Source organism: Aotus nancymaae, unplaced genomic scaffold, assembly GCF_030222135.1.
Source record: "Aotus nancymaae isolate 86718 unplaced genomic scaffold, 86718_ANA_hifiasm-v0.15.2.pri h1tg000025l, whole genome shotgun sequence".
NCBI lineage: Eukaryota > Metazoa > Chordata > Mammalia > Primates > Aotidae > Aotus > Aotus nancymaae.
In genome coordinates, this window is record NW_026988438.1 from 16,307,501 (window position 1) to 16,322,564 (window position 15,064).

A 15,064-nucleotide genomic window follows, 5' to 3' on the forward strand; every position below is an offset into this window, starting at 1 on the left:
CTTACTAGCATTCTTTCCAGTGTCACTTCTTTCTTGAGCTGGTCAACTTCCATCTTCAATTTGTCCTTCTCTGTCAGGTCCTCAATATTGATTACTGGCATCTTTTTGCCTGCTGAAAATGTAGAAGGTTAATACCTACGCATGAATTGCTGGAGTTATTTCAAGTCAGTCTTAGCTAACACTTCACTCAGCTCTTAACTTACAAAGTAGACTGTTCTTTGTTTTATTTTAAATATCCCAAGATAACCAATTTCTCATGAGCTCTCTCTCTTAACAATCTGGCAATGCACACTAGCCTTGGGATTTTAAAGCTTCTTCCTAATCTTCACTAATATGATTAAGTTGGGCATTTAGCCCTAGACACCTGTCAGTAGGTTTGTCGGGAGCGGTTGGTTTAGTCAGCATATAATTTAAAATACTTAAAGCTGCTCCTTGCCCCTGGGCTTTCGAACAGTGTAAAATTTGGGGTTTCCAATCTTACCTTCAATTCCAAAACCCTTCGCCATATGTTTTATGCCATTTAACTTAGTTTTAGGTCATTTGGAGGACTGTCCACTAATTCCCTAAATCTCCAGAGTATTTAATCTGGTATTAAAAGGGAACCACATAAAAAGTATCACTATAAGTTCATTATAAATAATGGATTGAAATTTGTACCCATCAAATGGAAATATAGTAAACAAACAGACTTCTTAATCAGAAATAAACGAGCATATTACTTAGAAGTGTTTTGCAACAACACCTGGAATTTGCCTGTAACTGTCACAATCAATCTAGTAACAACAATGAGCAAATTTAGCAGATTAAAGGGGACATAGCAAGTGTGATCTATCAATAGACATCCTACTAGAAGAACAGACTCTTCTGCCCTCTTCACAATTCCTCTTCTCCCCAGTTAGACCAGTGGGTAATTGGGAAAAAGGCTCAGTAGCTGGTGATATTCCTGTGAAATTACCTGGGAAAGATTTCAGTGCTGCCAAGTGGCATTGTGCCTATAGTGTCCCCTTCTTCTCCTTAGTCCAATTTTTACAATGAAGTATGATTGTAAAAGTAAGCATATTCAGATCACACACTATTTCAGAGAACAACATAACATTATACATCTACATGAAAATATTCTGCTAGTAATATATCAGCAATTAACTTATTTCCTTGTATTTAGATGGTGTTTTCATTTCCAAAACCTTTGAAGAAAGATTCTTTCCCTTTCCAGTCTTATAATACCCTGTTCTTCTCTGGATAAGTTGTAGTTTAAGATATTTTTAAGGGACAAATGCCTACATAGGTCAACTATTTTCTAGAGGTAGAAAATAATACACTACGGATACCTGAACCCAATGTTTCCTATGTTTTTATTTTTGCTATTCTGTTCTTTAAGAAACAATATGACTACACAAAGGTTATTTCTTCCTGTATAATCCTGTTTTGTATTTGGGAGCCCAAATTTTAATCTCAATTTCCTTCCCACTCCTTTAGACTAAATATAAAAGTTCGTAGTTTTGATGATCATTTTTATCTTTTGACATTGTTCTTTGCGCAACTTTTCTTCATTTTGGAAAACTTTTAATTCCTCTAGATAATGGTTCTTCACACTTCAGTGTGTGCAGGAATCACTTTAGGAAAGTCATTAAAGTTGTGAGTCCAACCTTAGAGATTCTAATTTAGTAGATCTTGGGTAGGGTTTAGAATTTCATTTTCTCTACTCCAGGAAGCCCTCTCATATACTTGCCAACAAAACAATCTGGTGCTTGCTAGCTGTGTGATCCTGATCAAGTTACTTAACCTGTCTGTGCCTTAGTTTACAGGGAAATAGGGGCAATAATATTACCTACCTTGTAGATTTGTTGAGAGGAGTAAATGGGGGTAACATAGGTAAGGACTTTGTAACAGCATGTAGTACAGAGCAAGCACTCGCACGTGTTAGCTGGTGTTATTCACTCTGTTGTACTTCTAGAATTTCAAACTGTACTTTCATATATGGCCCTTGTCATATAATATAGGTGATCTTATAGGTACTCTTAAAGGAGATAGGTAATATTATTGATAAGCTTAAAGGAGATCATGTGTACATAATTTGGCTCCTTTGATATCAAGCATTGCAGATACTATGGTTGCTCTGCTCAGCTTTCCTTTTTTTCCAGGGTAACATACCTAGTCCGCAGCAGCTGCAGGCGTTGACTGTCAAGGGTAAACTTTTTGCATATGTTGGCTCTTGGCTGATGGGCAACAATTCTCCTGGTGATGCCTGGGAGATTATGCTCCCGTCTGACCCCTAAGGTTGACTTGGAGCAAAAGTCTAGCTGATGTGGGGTTCTATCAGCCTAACCCCCTTGCTTCTGGGCTGAAAAACTTTGTTGCAATTGCGAAACTTCCAGAGCTTTCTATGCGTTTAGAATGATGCTAGGCTTCTGAAACCACTTTTGACTAACTTCTCCTCTTGCCCTATCCTAAATTCCTTACTCCTTTAGCAATTTCTCCTGACAGCTTGCCCTAAAACTTACTTAGACAAGAATTCTTGTCTTAGGCTTTGCTTCTAGGAACCCCAATCTAAGACACAGTGGATTTTTAGACCCTTTACAAGAGAGGTCATACATTGCATAACTTTTTCATGTCCTCATTACTTTCTACTGTTCTGTATATTGTTCAGTATATAGAAGAGATCAGGAAGTATTGATAAAGTCACCTAACCTCTGTCATATGCATTTACCTAAACATAGAAAAGCATCCAAATTTTCTAACTTTATTTTATCAGTAAATGATTTCTTAACTCTAAAATGCTGTGATTCACCATGCTCAATAATATTAAACATTAAAATCACTTTGTTTAAAGCAAATATATTATTAGAATATTCTAGAATTCTTACCAGATTTGATGGCATGGGTCTTATATGAAAAAATCAGAGTGGGGATCAAAATTTTTACTTATTTCAAGTACACAAAGAAGTACAGTGAATATTATCTGCATGGAGATTCCAAATGTTTGGTGTTCTATTGAAGTCCATGGTCCAAATACAAATATAATATCGTCTACTTTACTCCCTATTCCATTTTGCAGATGCAGCAAAGGCATTCAAGTGAGTTTGAATGCCCAAAATTACACAATGAGAGGCAGTTGAGCTGGGGTTACAACACAGGTGTTTGTTTTCTGAGGTGGGGTGTTTTTCATTCCAGCACATCTCTCTCAAACAAGTATAAAGGATTCGATATGTTTCTTCATACCCCAGAATGACATAGAAAGTCCAGAGTTGATGACAAATAGCATTAAGGCTGCCTCTCATATTCTAAGCTTTCAGGTTGGTCAACCTCTCCAGAAAAAGTCCTAATAGACTAGATCACATTATTGACCCTTTTGCCAACCATCCCCACCCCACCTTTAGTCAAAATTTAAGGGGAAGACTGAAGACCTATAGCCAAACAAGCTAAGACTGCTATTACAGCCGGCCCAGGGGGAAACCATACCCCAGTTAAGAAGATGTTTGCCCTTTCACTTCTTCATCCATCCCACACTACCATCAGAGTATTGAAGGGCCAATAAAAGGCAAGACGGCGGGAGTGGGGGAGGTATTTCAGAGCTGTAGCCAATTCACAGATCCCTGGATCTCAATGGGGGCAATACTGCCCCCTAGGGGCCCTTATGAAAATATATCAGCTTGTTTATAAAGGTATTCTGTAGTTTTTGTAGGTATGGATAAGGAAGGTCAGATATCTTGCATTTTCCCGGATCCTGCTGCATAAGATGAAATGTGACACATTCAGCATGACTGTCAAATATCATGTCAGACTTCCACATAGGTAAAAACCATACTTATAGTTCTTTGAATCTTGAAACTCACTTCATTTTACATAGAAACAAAATATTTTTCATGGTTATTATATACACTTTTTACAATAATGCATATAATAAAAGGAAGACCATGCACCAATAATTTTTTTCTCTTTCAGAAAATCATATCACTCATTGTAGCCATGGGCTTGATATATATGTCAGTCTTTATTCTCAGCTGCTATATCCAGATGGTTTTTATACATAAAAAACATCTATTTTATTATGTACAGTCATGATGAATATTTTCATATTGTATTTAATCTATATAATTTGCTGCATTTTTGTATTTTATAAATATAATTTAGGTACTGTGATGATTAATACTGAGTGTCAACTTGATTGGATTGAAGGATGCAAAGTATTGATCCTGGGTGTGTCTGTGAGGGTGTTGCCAAAGGAGATTAACATTTGAGTCAGTAGGCTGAAAAACGCAGACCCACCCTTAATCTGGGCAGGCACAATCAAACCACCATGGTCAGAATAAAAAGTAGGCAGAACAAGATGAAAAGGCTAGACTGGCTTAGCCTCCCAGCCTACATTTTTCTCCTGTGCTGGATGCTTCCTGCTCTTGAACATCGGACTCCAAGTTCTTCAGCTTTGGGACTCAGAATAGCTTCCTTGCTCCTCACCTTGCAGACAGCCTATTGCACACTTTGTGATTGTGTGAGTTAATCCTCCTTAATAAACTCCTAGATAGATAGATAAGACGGACAGATAGATAGATAAATATCCTACTAGTTCTGTTCCTCTAGAGAACCCTAACTAATACAGGTACCATACTGATGGGTTTGGTGGGGTTTTTTGAGACAGGGTCTCACTCTGTCACCCAGGCTGGAGTGCAGTGGTGCAATCACTGCTCACTGCAGCCTTGACCTCCCAGGTCCAAGTGATCCTCCTACCTCAGCCTCCTGAGTAGCTGGGACTACAGGCATATGCCACCATGTCCAGCGAATGTAAATTTTTTTTATAGAGATAGGATCTTGCCGTGTTGCCCAGGCTGATCTTAAACTCCTGAGCTGAAGCGATCCTCCTGCCTCAGCCTCCCTATATTGATGGTTTTAAATTGTGAAACATTTCTTGGACAAATAAGACTCTGAATTCGATCAAATTCATGGTCATAGGGCTCCAGAAGTGGCAGAGGAAACGTACATTGCCTTGACTTTTCTTGGTCTTAAATACTAGAATGAGTTTTTATTAGCCAAATATGGCTCACAATGATATCAGTTTAAACAATTGTTAAAGATTGTTAAAGGAGTAGCTACGCATTGGGAAATGGCAGTTCAACACAGCATAGTTGCTGAGGCAATTTCTGTAAAAATGTAAAACATTTTTAATGGTTACTTCTCAATACACTGAGAATTCTCAAAGAAAACTGTTATATTGACAAAGTCTAGAAAAGAAAGGCAGCTGTACTTAGCAATGCAAGCAGATCATGGAGGTTATTAGTAGAGGGGTGGGGAAGCTTCCTTAAACGCACCACGTTTTAGTGGTATTAAACACTTTGGGAAGATAGAACTCTATAGAGTAGTTTAAGTGTCTCATGATGTCTTTCAGAGCTTTTATTACATTTCTTGCTAATTTATTTTAGAATTAAAATGAGCTGAGGTAAATTTCAAAGGCCACCTGTTTTCTGTTTGTTTTTACGCATTACACATAAGTGTATTTTGAAGTAAGAATACCTGATAAATAAAATATTTAATTTATGAAAAGCTAAATTAGGGAGAAATTAATCAAATTATTTTTAAAACTTATTTTTTTAGAGGATTAATTACAGATTTTTTGAAATAGTGATGTTGCCAGCACATTTTAATTATTATTTGATTTATAAACATGTATACATGTTTGATAATTTTTCAGAAATAAATCCACTGTATTATGCACAATAAGCTTGTAACCATATGGATGTAAACTTACTTATTCTATACTATTCTTTTTTATCCTGACATTTTACTTGGCAGTATAAGAAGATAACAGCTAAGAATTTTTACTGAATGCCTATTGTGTGCCAGATAGAATTCTAGGTGCTTGAGATACAGCAGAGGAACAAAACAGATAAAAACCTTTCCCCTTAAGGAACTTACATTCTCAGTAAAGGAGATAGGCACTCAGAAAAATACAAAAGTAAAAGATGCCAAATTTTGATTGAGGTAAGTGCTAAGGAGAAAAATAAAGCAGGAAAGAAGTAAGAACAGTGTTAGCAATGTAAAAATTATAGAGACGAAGGCCAAAGATGCCCTCTGTGTGGACAATGTTACTTGAGTGAAGATCTGAGGGAAATGAGAGTGGGCTTTGTAGGTATCAAAGAGAAAATCATTCCAGGGAACAGCAAGTACAAGACAATGGTAGACAAGTATTAATATGAGGAGCCCAGTGAATTCAAGGGAGAAGTAGCATATGAAACCAGTGGCCATATAAGCCTTACAGGCCACTGTAAAGACTCTTGCTTCACTATGAGTGACTTAGGGAAGTTTGGAAGATTCTGAGTAACAGAGTGACATTATCTATCATATACTTTAGCAGGGAGCTATTTGGAGGCTCGCTCATAGGGGGCAAGTGTAGAAGCAGAGAAGGGGCAAGTGTAGAAGCAGAGAAGAGGCAATTGCAGTCAAGGTGAAGATGGGGACAAGTGCTAAGATGCTAAATGCATTTTAAAAACAGAGACATCAGGATGTGCTGACAGATCACGTGTAGAATGAAAAAAAAGAGAGAGAGAGAGAAAAGAGAAAAATCAAGATGACACTATTGTTTTTGGTCTGAGCAACCAAAAGAAGGGATTTGCTATTTCCTGAGATCAGAGATATAAAAAGAGAACACTGGATCTCAGATACTTGTTAGCCATTCATTGAGTAGGTGGTCTGGAGTTTAGGGAAGAGGCCAGAATTTTGGGGAGAACCATGAGAACAGAGGAGAATACCAAAGGTAAATAGGAAAGAGAAGAGAACAAAGGATTAAACTCTGAAGCACTTGAAAGTCAGGGAGATGAGCTGAAATTTACAAAGGACAGTGAGTTTGCTGTCTTGAGGACTAAATAAGGTTATATCATATTTATCATATAACAGACACTCTGATAAATACTCAATATGCAATGCCTTTATCTCTATGTATCTACTCTCTTTTTCCTCTGTCTTTCTACCTAGGCAGGTAAAATGACAGCAGCTCACATAGTATTTATTTATTCATCAAATACTTATTATGTGATTACCATGAGCTAGGCACTCATTTGATTGCCTGAGGTTAAAGCAGCAAATTCAGCTTTCTTATCTCTTGCTGTGTTTATAACTCCTCAGTATATATCATTTTTTTCAGTTGAATTTTTATGGTCAAATAAAAGGTAACTTTTATTTTTTCTCCAACTGGTCAGGTTGATCACAAATTTTTATCATAGTTGATTTTTGAAAGGCAGTTGCTTTTGTAACAGCTGCTATTTTATTACACGGTTATCATTCTCTCTCAACATGTTAGCTTATTTTCAAGGTACACGTGACTTATAGATAACCAAATATATTCTATGACAACTCACTTTCTTTCCCAGAACAACTTTATTTCTCTGTTTCCACTGTGCCATTTGAGTTTTCAAGACATTTGTAAAGAAGAGGGATAGTGCTAATACAAAGTCATTTGTTTATTTCACAGACATACATGAGAGCCTACTTCCCAGCTCTTATTCTTGGCTCCATAATACAGTGGTAAATAGGACAGGTAAGCTTTGTGCTCTCACAGAGCTTATGTAACAGTGAGAGGATTAGATAAGTAAAATGTATTTTTTTTTTTTTACTGATTTGATGTATTAAAAGTACTCCAACTTCTGTGTGGGGTTAAATGGGAAACAAAGGTGAAAACAAGGAGTTTAGGTAAGAACTTAATGTAATGGTTCCTTAGAAATTGCATACCTGAACTACATTAGTTGTTGTGGCTATAAACAGATATGAGCAGATTAAAAAATGTAATTTGGCTATAATCCCAGCACTTTGGGAGGCCAAGGCAAGTGGATCATCTGAAGCCAGGAGTCTGAGACCAGCCTGGCTAACATGGCAAAACCCTGTCTCTACTAAAAATACAAAAACTTAGCTGGGCATGGTGCTGGGCACCTGTAATCCCTGCTACTCAGGAGGCTGAGGCAGGAGAATCACTTGATCCGAGGAGGCAGAGGTTGCGATGAACTGAGATTGCACCATTGCATTCTGGCCTAGATGAAAGAGTAAGACTCTGAATCAGGGGAAAAAAAAAGTGATTTGGAGGTACAATTAAAAGGACTATTGATGGATTGGGTAATTAAGCAGTGGAAGCTCTCAAGAATGACTCCAGAGATTGTGCTTTGAGAATCTAAGTAGAAGGGTCATTTACAGAAAGGAGGAAGACTGGGGATGTATAATCAAGACCTTAAGACATAAAATATTTGCGATTCTATTACACATCCAAATGGAGATACTAAATAGATATGAATGTTTGAAATTTTGAGGGGAGATCAAGACAACACACAAATATATTCACATATATATACATGTGTATATGTGTTTTCAAGGTTTATATGTATTTGAAATTACATAAGAAAATAATATGGTTAGAAAAGAATTCTCAGGGTTGAGCCTTGAGTCACCCACCCTCTAATGGTTATTAGAAGAGGACAGATTGATTGAGAAGGAGCAGTCAACAAAGTAGGAAAAAAAACAGAAGAATGTGGTATCATGAAGACTGAGAAAACATTTAAAGAATGAGGAAGTATTTGCAATTGTCAAATACTGAAAAGAACTTAGATAAAATGTTATGGAAAATGTGATGTTGAGTGATTTTAAGGACAGTTGCTTTGGGTGTCATATATTGAGAGGTCTAGTAGCATATGTCAAGGTTGCTCTTGACAATAGCACTTCTGCTCTTCCTCTTCTCAAAGGAAGTTTAATTGGGGGGACCTGGAAAAAGCAAGAGAGATGAGGAAATGAAGGAAGATGTGGAAGTAAAATTTTTGATAAATTTGGCTGGAAAAGGGAGCAGTGAAGTGGGAACACTAATAGGAGAAGAATGTAGAGTCAAATATAAATTTTAACTTTGGGTTGAAGAAAAGTCAGAGACAGAGCATTCTAGATGGAAATTATTAAAACCTGGGTGTGTGTGCCAAAGAGTAAGAGGGGGCAGAGCTGATGCTGTTGAAGAGTGGAAGGAGTAAAGCCATTGAGAAAACAAGAGAAAAAAAGATGAAGAGCAGTAGATAAGAGGTTGGTCTCTGATTAGTCCTGAACATTACTTCCATTGTAAGAGAAAGGAAGACCAAAGATAACCTGAGATCCAGTTGGCTGAAAGAAACAACTCACCCTTCCCTGGCTGGTTCAGAATATGTAGTCCAGGCTAACGTATTCAATTCTCTGCTAATGCAAACTTTTCAGCTCCACTCAGTTTTTCCTCAGCTAATAGTCAATAGGAGAAAAAAGTAGTGAGAGTCCTAGGAGATGTACGTTCCTTTCAAACTGCAGCTATTGCCTTTCCCTGCCCCAAATAGCAGATTGTCCCTCATGCGTGATTTAAGATACAAAAGCTTTTCAACATAAGCCACAACAAATGAGCATTTGGAGGGCATATGGCATTGTAGTAATTCATATATAACTAACACGAGATTTTGGCCACATTATAAAAAGACAATAATTTTGAAAGAAAAGGTGTCTTTACATTTGAAAGGTCAATGTCCATTACTTTCTGCTAAATATAACCCTGAAAATGAGAACTTTAGTGATTAACTCTCTCAATCCTCTAATCTGATTATCAGTTTTGGCAGATGTTCCTCTTAGAGCATTATGGCAATGTATTTAAATTGTACTATCTGTTTGCCCTATGAATGAATTATGAACTTTGTTTGCATAGAAACGAAAACTGATATAGCACTCTCCGGGTACTGAACCAGGGTCATGAAAATATATATAATAAGCTTGACTTTGGCCTTCATTAATGTGGAACAAAAGAATGTATGTACAGTCAATGAGACCAGGGGATCAGGATCTAAACTGCCTGTGCTAACTGAATAGCTTTGGGAAAGTCACATTATCTATCAAAAGGTTCAGCTTTCTCATATGCATAGCGGGGAGAGTAACGTATCTCCCTCGAGTGGTTATTGCATGGGATTTAATGAGCCAAAAAATTCAAGGCATAGTGCAAACTTTCACTAAGTGTATGTCCACTAGTATCGTGGTTGCTACGGAGATTTCCACATGGTATATAGGGATTAGGGGAACATTTCTCTTTCTTTCTCCATTCTTGATGTGCCAGGGGCTTAGTAACCAAGTCTAGAATTTTGGCTAGGTGGTGAGGCTCCACTGAGTTGGGAGGTCTTGGATAAAATCATCTAAAATTTTCCCCAATCTTCTGGATGCCATTCACAGTTAAAGACGTAGCAACCTAAGTGAGAGAAAAGATGTTCTGCGTCGTGAGTAAGGGAATGTACATCCAGAAAGCAGAGAAAAGAGGTTTCTGAGATTCTGCTCTTCTGCAGAAGGCAATACTTTGTTAGAACCACAGCACCTAAAACAGTCAACCAAAACAAATAGATGAAGGAATGAGTCTCTGTATTGCATAGGCTTAGAAGATGTAGTGTCAGGTATGTTTGCATAGATTGGATTTTATTTGGAATTGAGCTTTGCTTACATTTTATTTACTTCCTCATCTATAATCCTATACAACCTAGTACATATTTTTGGTATTGTACTAAGAGTGTTGTAATGTAACTGGGTTATATAGTGTTCATTCGTCTACCCTGTTATGCTATGAAATCCCTCATATTTGTATCCCAAATGCCTACGATAAAGTTTGTCACACTTTAAACATTTAATCAGCTCCTTTTAAGGGACATGAATGAAGGTAGGAACACAGTAAGATAAATGTTATATACCCTTATTATAACCTTCTTTCTAGGGAGAAGGAGATTCATAAAATTAGGCACAGAGGATACCCCATCCTTTCATGTGGCTTCATCTTATTGTATAACTCTCAAGTGCACTCTGTGCCTGACAGAGGGTGCATTAGAGTAAATGTTTCTTACATAGGCCAGCTAGTTAGAAAAATACCTAGTTGGTGAAGGAGTTGCTTAAACTTAAGCAAAACCCTCATGACCGTTTATTGCTCAGAAGAGATTAACTGCCTTTCTTAGCAGATGTGTAAAATCCTCATAAATGCCAGCTGGAGTCATTTCAAATTTTATTTTGGCAGGGCTTAAACTAACAGGCAGCAAAAACTGTCTTTGTTTATTAAGGAGTTATCAGTGTAACTCCTTAAATAACTATGTTACATAATATGTATCCCCACATCACTGGGCTCAGTTAATTCTCATCATTCACTCATAAGTCAGACATGCTACCTCTCTCTAAGGTGTCTGAAAGAGAAGAGGACCATCTGCTACAATCCCTTTCTTAAATTCTTCATTCATGTACCGAGACTGCAGGACTCCCAGAGGATATAGCCTCCTACTCAAGGTGTGGGAGGGGCTAAACAGTTCAAAAGCAACTTCATTTGTTGTGGGACCCAGAGGAGTGGTAGTGAGAAAGATCAGAGGCAGCAATCTGACACATGCAGAGGCGCTCCTGGTCACTGTAGCTTTTGCATTTTTAAATTCTGTTATTTCATATTCTACTCTGAGGTCTTGGTATGGTAGAAAGATCCTAGGCCTGGGTGTGTTAGAAAGAATATAAAACTAAGAATCCAGAACTGTGGGTTCTAGTCTCATGTCTGCCAACAACCATGGCAGGTAATCTCAGTTCACAGTTCTGTAAAGTGAACATATTATAGTTCCATTCAGCATTCAAATTATAAGAACTGCATGCCTTATTTTTACAGAACCCAAGACTCTTTTGAGCCTTTGTCTTTAGCCACAGACAATTTAACCGTCAATTGGTGCAGCAATGACAAATCAATCTGGATGACTGTTTTTCCCAGTTATCTTTAGCCTGGCATTTCCTGTTGACTTTGAGCAAAGGAATTACTTTCCTCAGCCTTCTGGCAACATTTTGGCCTAGAGACTGGGTTAAGGAGATAGAAGTGCTATGACATCCCTTTGGAGGCTGATTGTGGTGGTCATGTTGTTCTTTCCAAAATATCTTAAATGTAAATTCAGTAACGTCAAAGTAGTCTCCAGGAAATTCAGATTACCCTTATATTGGAAGATGTCTTTTTTCATGTATATTAAAAGCACTCAATTATTCTGCAATTAAGAGGAGTAATTTTTTTTTTAAATAATCTGGCTTGGTAATCTCAAACTTCTCCCAATTCCACTTTAATTCTCTTTTCTTCATCAGCCGTCATAGAGTTTTTAAGGATGCACCCTGTTTGGCATGGGAAAGGAGAAGGAAACCAGCATTTCTAGAGCATCTTTCAGGACTGATTCCAACCTTCATCTACAGACCACACCATAGAAGGGTGAGAGGCCCATTTTTGCCCCCCCTCTCATTTCCACTCCATGCCTTATACAGCAGCCCTGAGCAGGCTGAGGACTCTGCTCTGTATGAGATTCCCCTGAAGCTCATTGCCCTAGAAGAGACTAGCAGGAAGTGGTATCTGATCAGTGTCACAACTTTGTGGGCAGACACATGGTTTACGAGCTTAGTTAAGGGAAGAGCTGATGGGAGCAAGGCCACGGGCTTCAGTTCCATAAGGCCAGTTCATGTTGCTCTGTTTCCTGATGGGAGTGGATGCTCCATCTCAAAATTGTATGCCAAGGCTCTCAATGGGAAGTAGGATATGGGATAATCTGGATGAAGTTTGTACCATTGTGTTAGGGACTAAAACAACATCTTTGAATGCACAAGCACTTTCTATTTAATCCTCAAGACACATCTGTGAGGTAGAAAAGGAAACTGAGGCTCAGAGAGTTTTAAGGAACTTGTCCAATGTAACAAGGAACTAAATCCAGGTATCTCTGAATTCCAACTCTGTTTTTTCCATAGCACCATGCAATTTCCCAAAATGTCTGTTTTCATTCAAAAGGGCTAATCTTTTTCTTTTTTTTTTTAGTCAGATTCAGAGTCTCACTCTCTCATCCAGGCTGGAGTACCACAGCATGACCATAGCTCACCACAAGTTCAAACTCCTGGGTTTAACCAATCTTTCCATCTCAGCTCCAATATAGCTGGGACTACCAGGTGTACACCTAATTTTAAACTTTTTTTTTTTTTGTAGAGATGGAATCATGCTATGTTGCCGAGGTTGGTCTCTGACTCCTGACCTGACCTCAAATCCTCCTGAGTTAGCCTCCCAGAGTGTTGGGATTACTAGCAGGAGCCATTGTGTCTAGGGGTTCACTTTTTTGTGTTAGCAAAAGATGATCGAAAAGTGTCCAGCAGCTTAGAACAAAGAGAAATGACAGTAGTCAGTGCTGCATGAAAACTGAGTATCAGTTCTTGAATTTTATGTTAGTCTAGTTTAAAGATATATTTAATTATATTCAGAAGATGGAAATAGGTAAGTTTGAAGTTGAGTTAACTTGTTTCCTGAATATGATTCTCAGTAAATGAGTGGTAAAATTTCCCTTCCCTAATAATAATTTGAAGGAACTGGGAGGGTCTAACCTGACTTTACTCTGAATGTGTCATTCCAAAACTGGCTTTCTGTCTTAGCGGTTGGTGCCTTAGAGCCAGTTCACACAGGTTTCGGCTCCGGGGAGCTCTGACTCTTGGAGATCTTTTCCCACCTCTGCATTCAGTGATTCTGTAGTGGCAGCTTGAAATTGACCTTAGTGAGAGCATTTACACCACAGAAATCAGTGAACTATACAAGCCATCCCTATCCCATTATTTTTTTCCTACTGGAGAGGTAGGAAAAAAATTAAACATTTACCCTTATGGTTTCAACTATCATTCTTAATCATAGATATCTGGTAATCAAAGCTGACAGCATTTCCAGATCAGGCTGGTTTTCCTAGGAATATGACCCTGTAATATGACATCAGAATGACTGAAAACTGTCACAAGGATATAATGTGCAAAATACCTCAGATTATTAACCCACTTTGAGCAAGTTTGTCCTGTACTTTTCAGGGCTTCCTGGAAACTTGAAAGAGAACTCCTGTAAATTCCCCCCAGTATCCTCAGAAGTCAAGAACAATTATTTACTTGAGAATGTTGAATAGGACAAGAGAAAAGAAGAAGGGAAGAGACATTCATTAAGAGAACCTATTAAAATGTCTTCAAAATTGTCTTTAATATTTTATGTAAAATTTCACTGTAGGTAATTGTATTTTTAAAAAAGTATATCACAAGCTAATATGTCAAAGAACAGGGAAGTTTAACGGATGTACTGACATTAAGAAATGTGTGGGAAGGCACTGATGTGGTCAAATCTTCAGAACTCCCCAAGACTACCTCTCTGGACTTCTATGTTTCATCTCCAAAATTATAGCTACATGCAAAAACATAGCTTCATACACGCTTGGTGGGGGTGTAAAATGGTACAATCATTTTGAAAAATTGGTAGTATCTAATATTTCTAAGTATTTTATCCAAGAGTAATAAAAGTTGCATGTCCACACAACTCAGCTTTATTTGAAGAGCCCCCAAACAAACTAGAAACACAAATTCCAGTATCAGGACATTTGTGGCATATTCATATGTTAGAATATTACTCAGTAATTTAAAGGAACAGACTATTGATACACACAGCAACATATACATTGTGGGATATTCATACATTTTGGTACATTCATATTTTGAACTAGTATGCAGGAATTGAAAGGAACAGGAACAGACTATTGATGCAATGACCTGGGTGTATCTCAAAAACAGGAACTGTGAGAAAGAAATACCATACGGTGAATACTTTATGATTTCATTTATATGTAATTCAAGAACAGGCAAAACTAATCTATGGTAATAGAAATGAGAAGACTGGTTGTCCCTGACCTGAGGATGGAAGGATTGATTTGGGAAAGGATCTGTGGGAACTTTCTGTTTGGGGTGATGGAAATGTTCTAATTCTCTCTCTCTCTCTCTCTCTCTCTGCGCTCTCTCTCTCTTTCTCTCTCTCTCTCCCGAGTAGCTATGATTACAGGCGCCTGCCAGCACCGACGGCTAATTTTTTGGGTTTTTAATAGAGATGAGGGTTCACCATGTTAACCAGGCTGGTCTCGAACTCCTGATTTCAGGTGATCCGCCCGCTTTGGCCTCCCAAAATGCTGGGATTACAGGCGTGAGCCACCGCGCCCAGCCGAAATGTTCTAATTCTTTGTTGGTTATACACTTGTCAAAATTTATCAAACTGTCCAACTACGAT

General features: G+C 37.9%; 1 protein-coding gene across 2 annotated transcripts in view; it reads right to left on the bottom strand.

Annotated features, from left to right (window-relative positions):
• Nucleotides 1-310, bottom strand: part of GNGT1 (G protein subunit gamma transducin 1) — a 4,716-nt gene extending 4,406 nt beyond the window's left edge. Inside the window, exons 1-2 of one of the 2 annotated variants that reach the window (XM_012450801.3) lie at nt 204-310; nt 6-112 (exon numbers count right to left, since the gene is read on the bottom strand). In XM_012450801.3, the coding sequence (XP_012306224.1) occupies nt 6-101 (96 nt within the window). In that variant the 5' untranslated portion in view covers nt 102-112; nt 204-310. The remainder of the gene's footprint in view (nt 1-5; nt 113-203) is intronic. The other variant, XM_012450802.2, reaches the window with a different exon arrangement.
• Between the last annotated feature and the right edge of the window lie 14,754 nt (nt 311-15,064).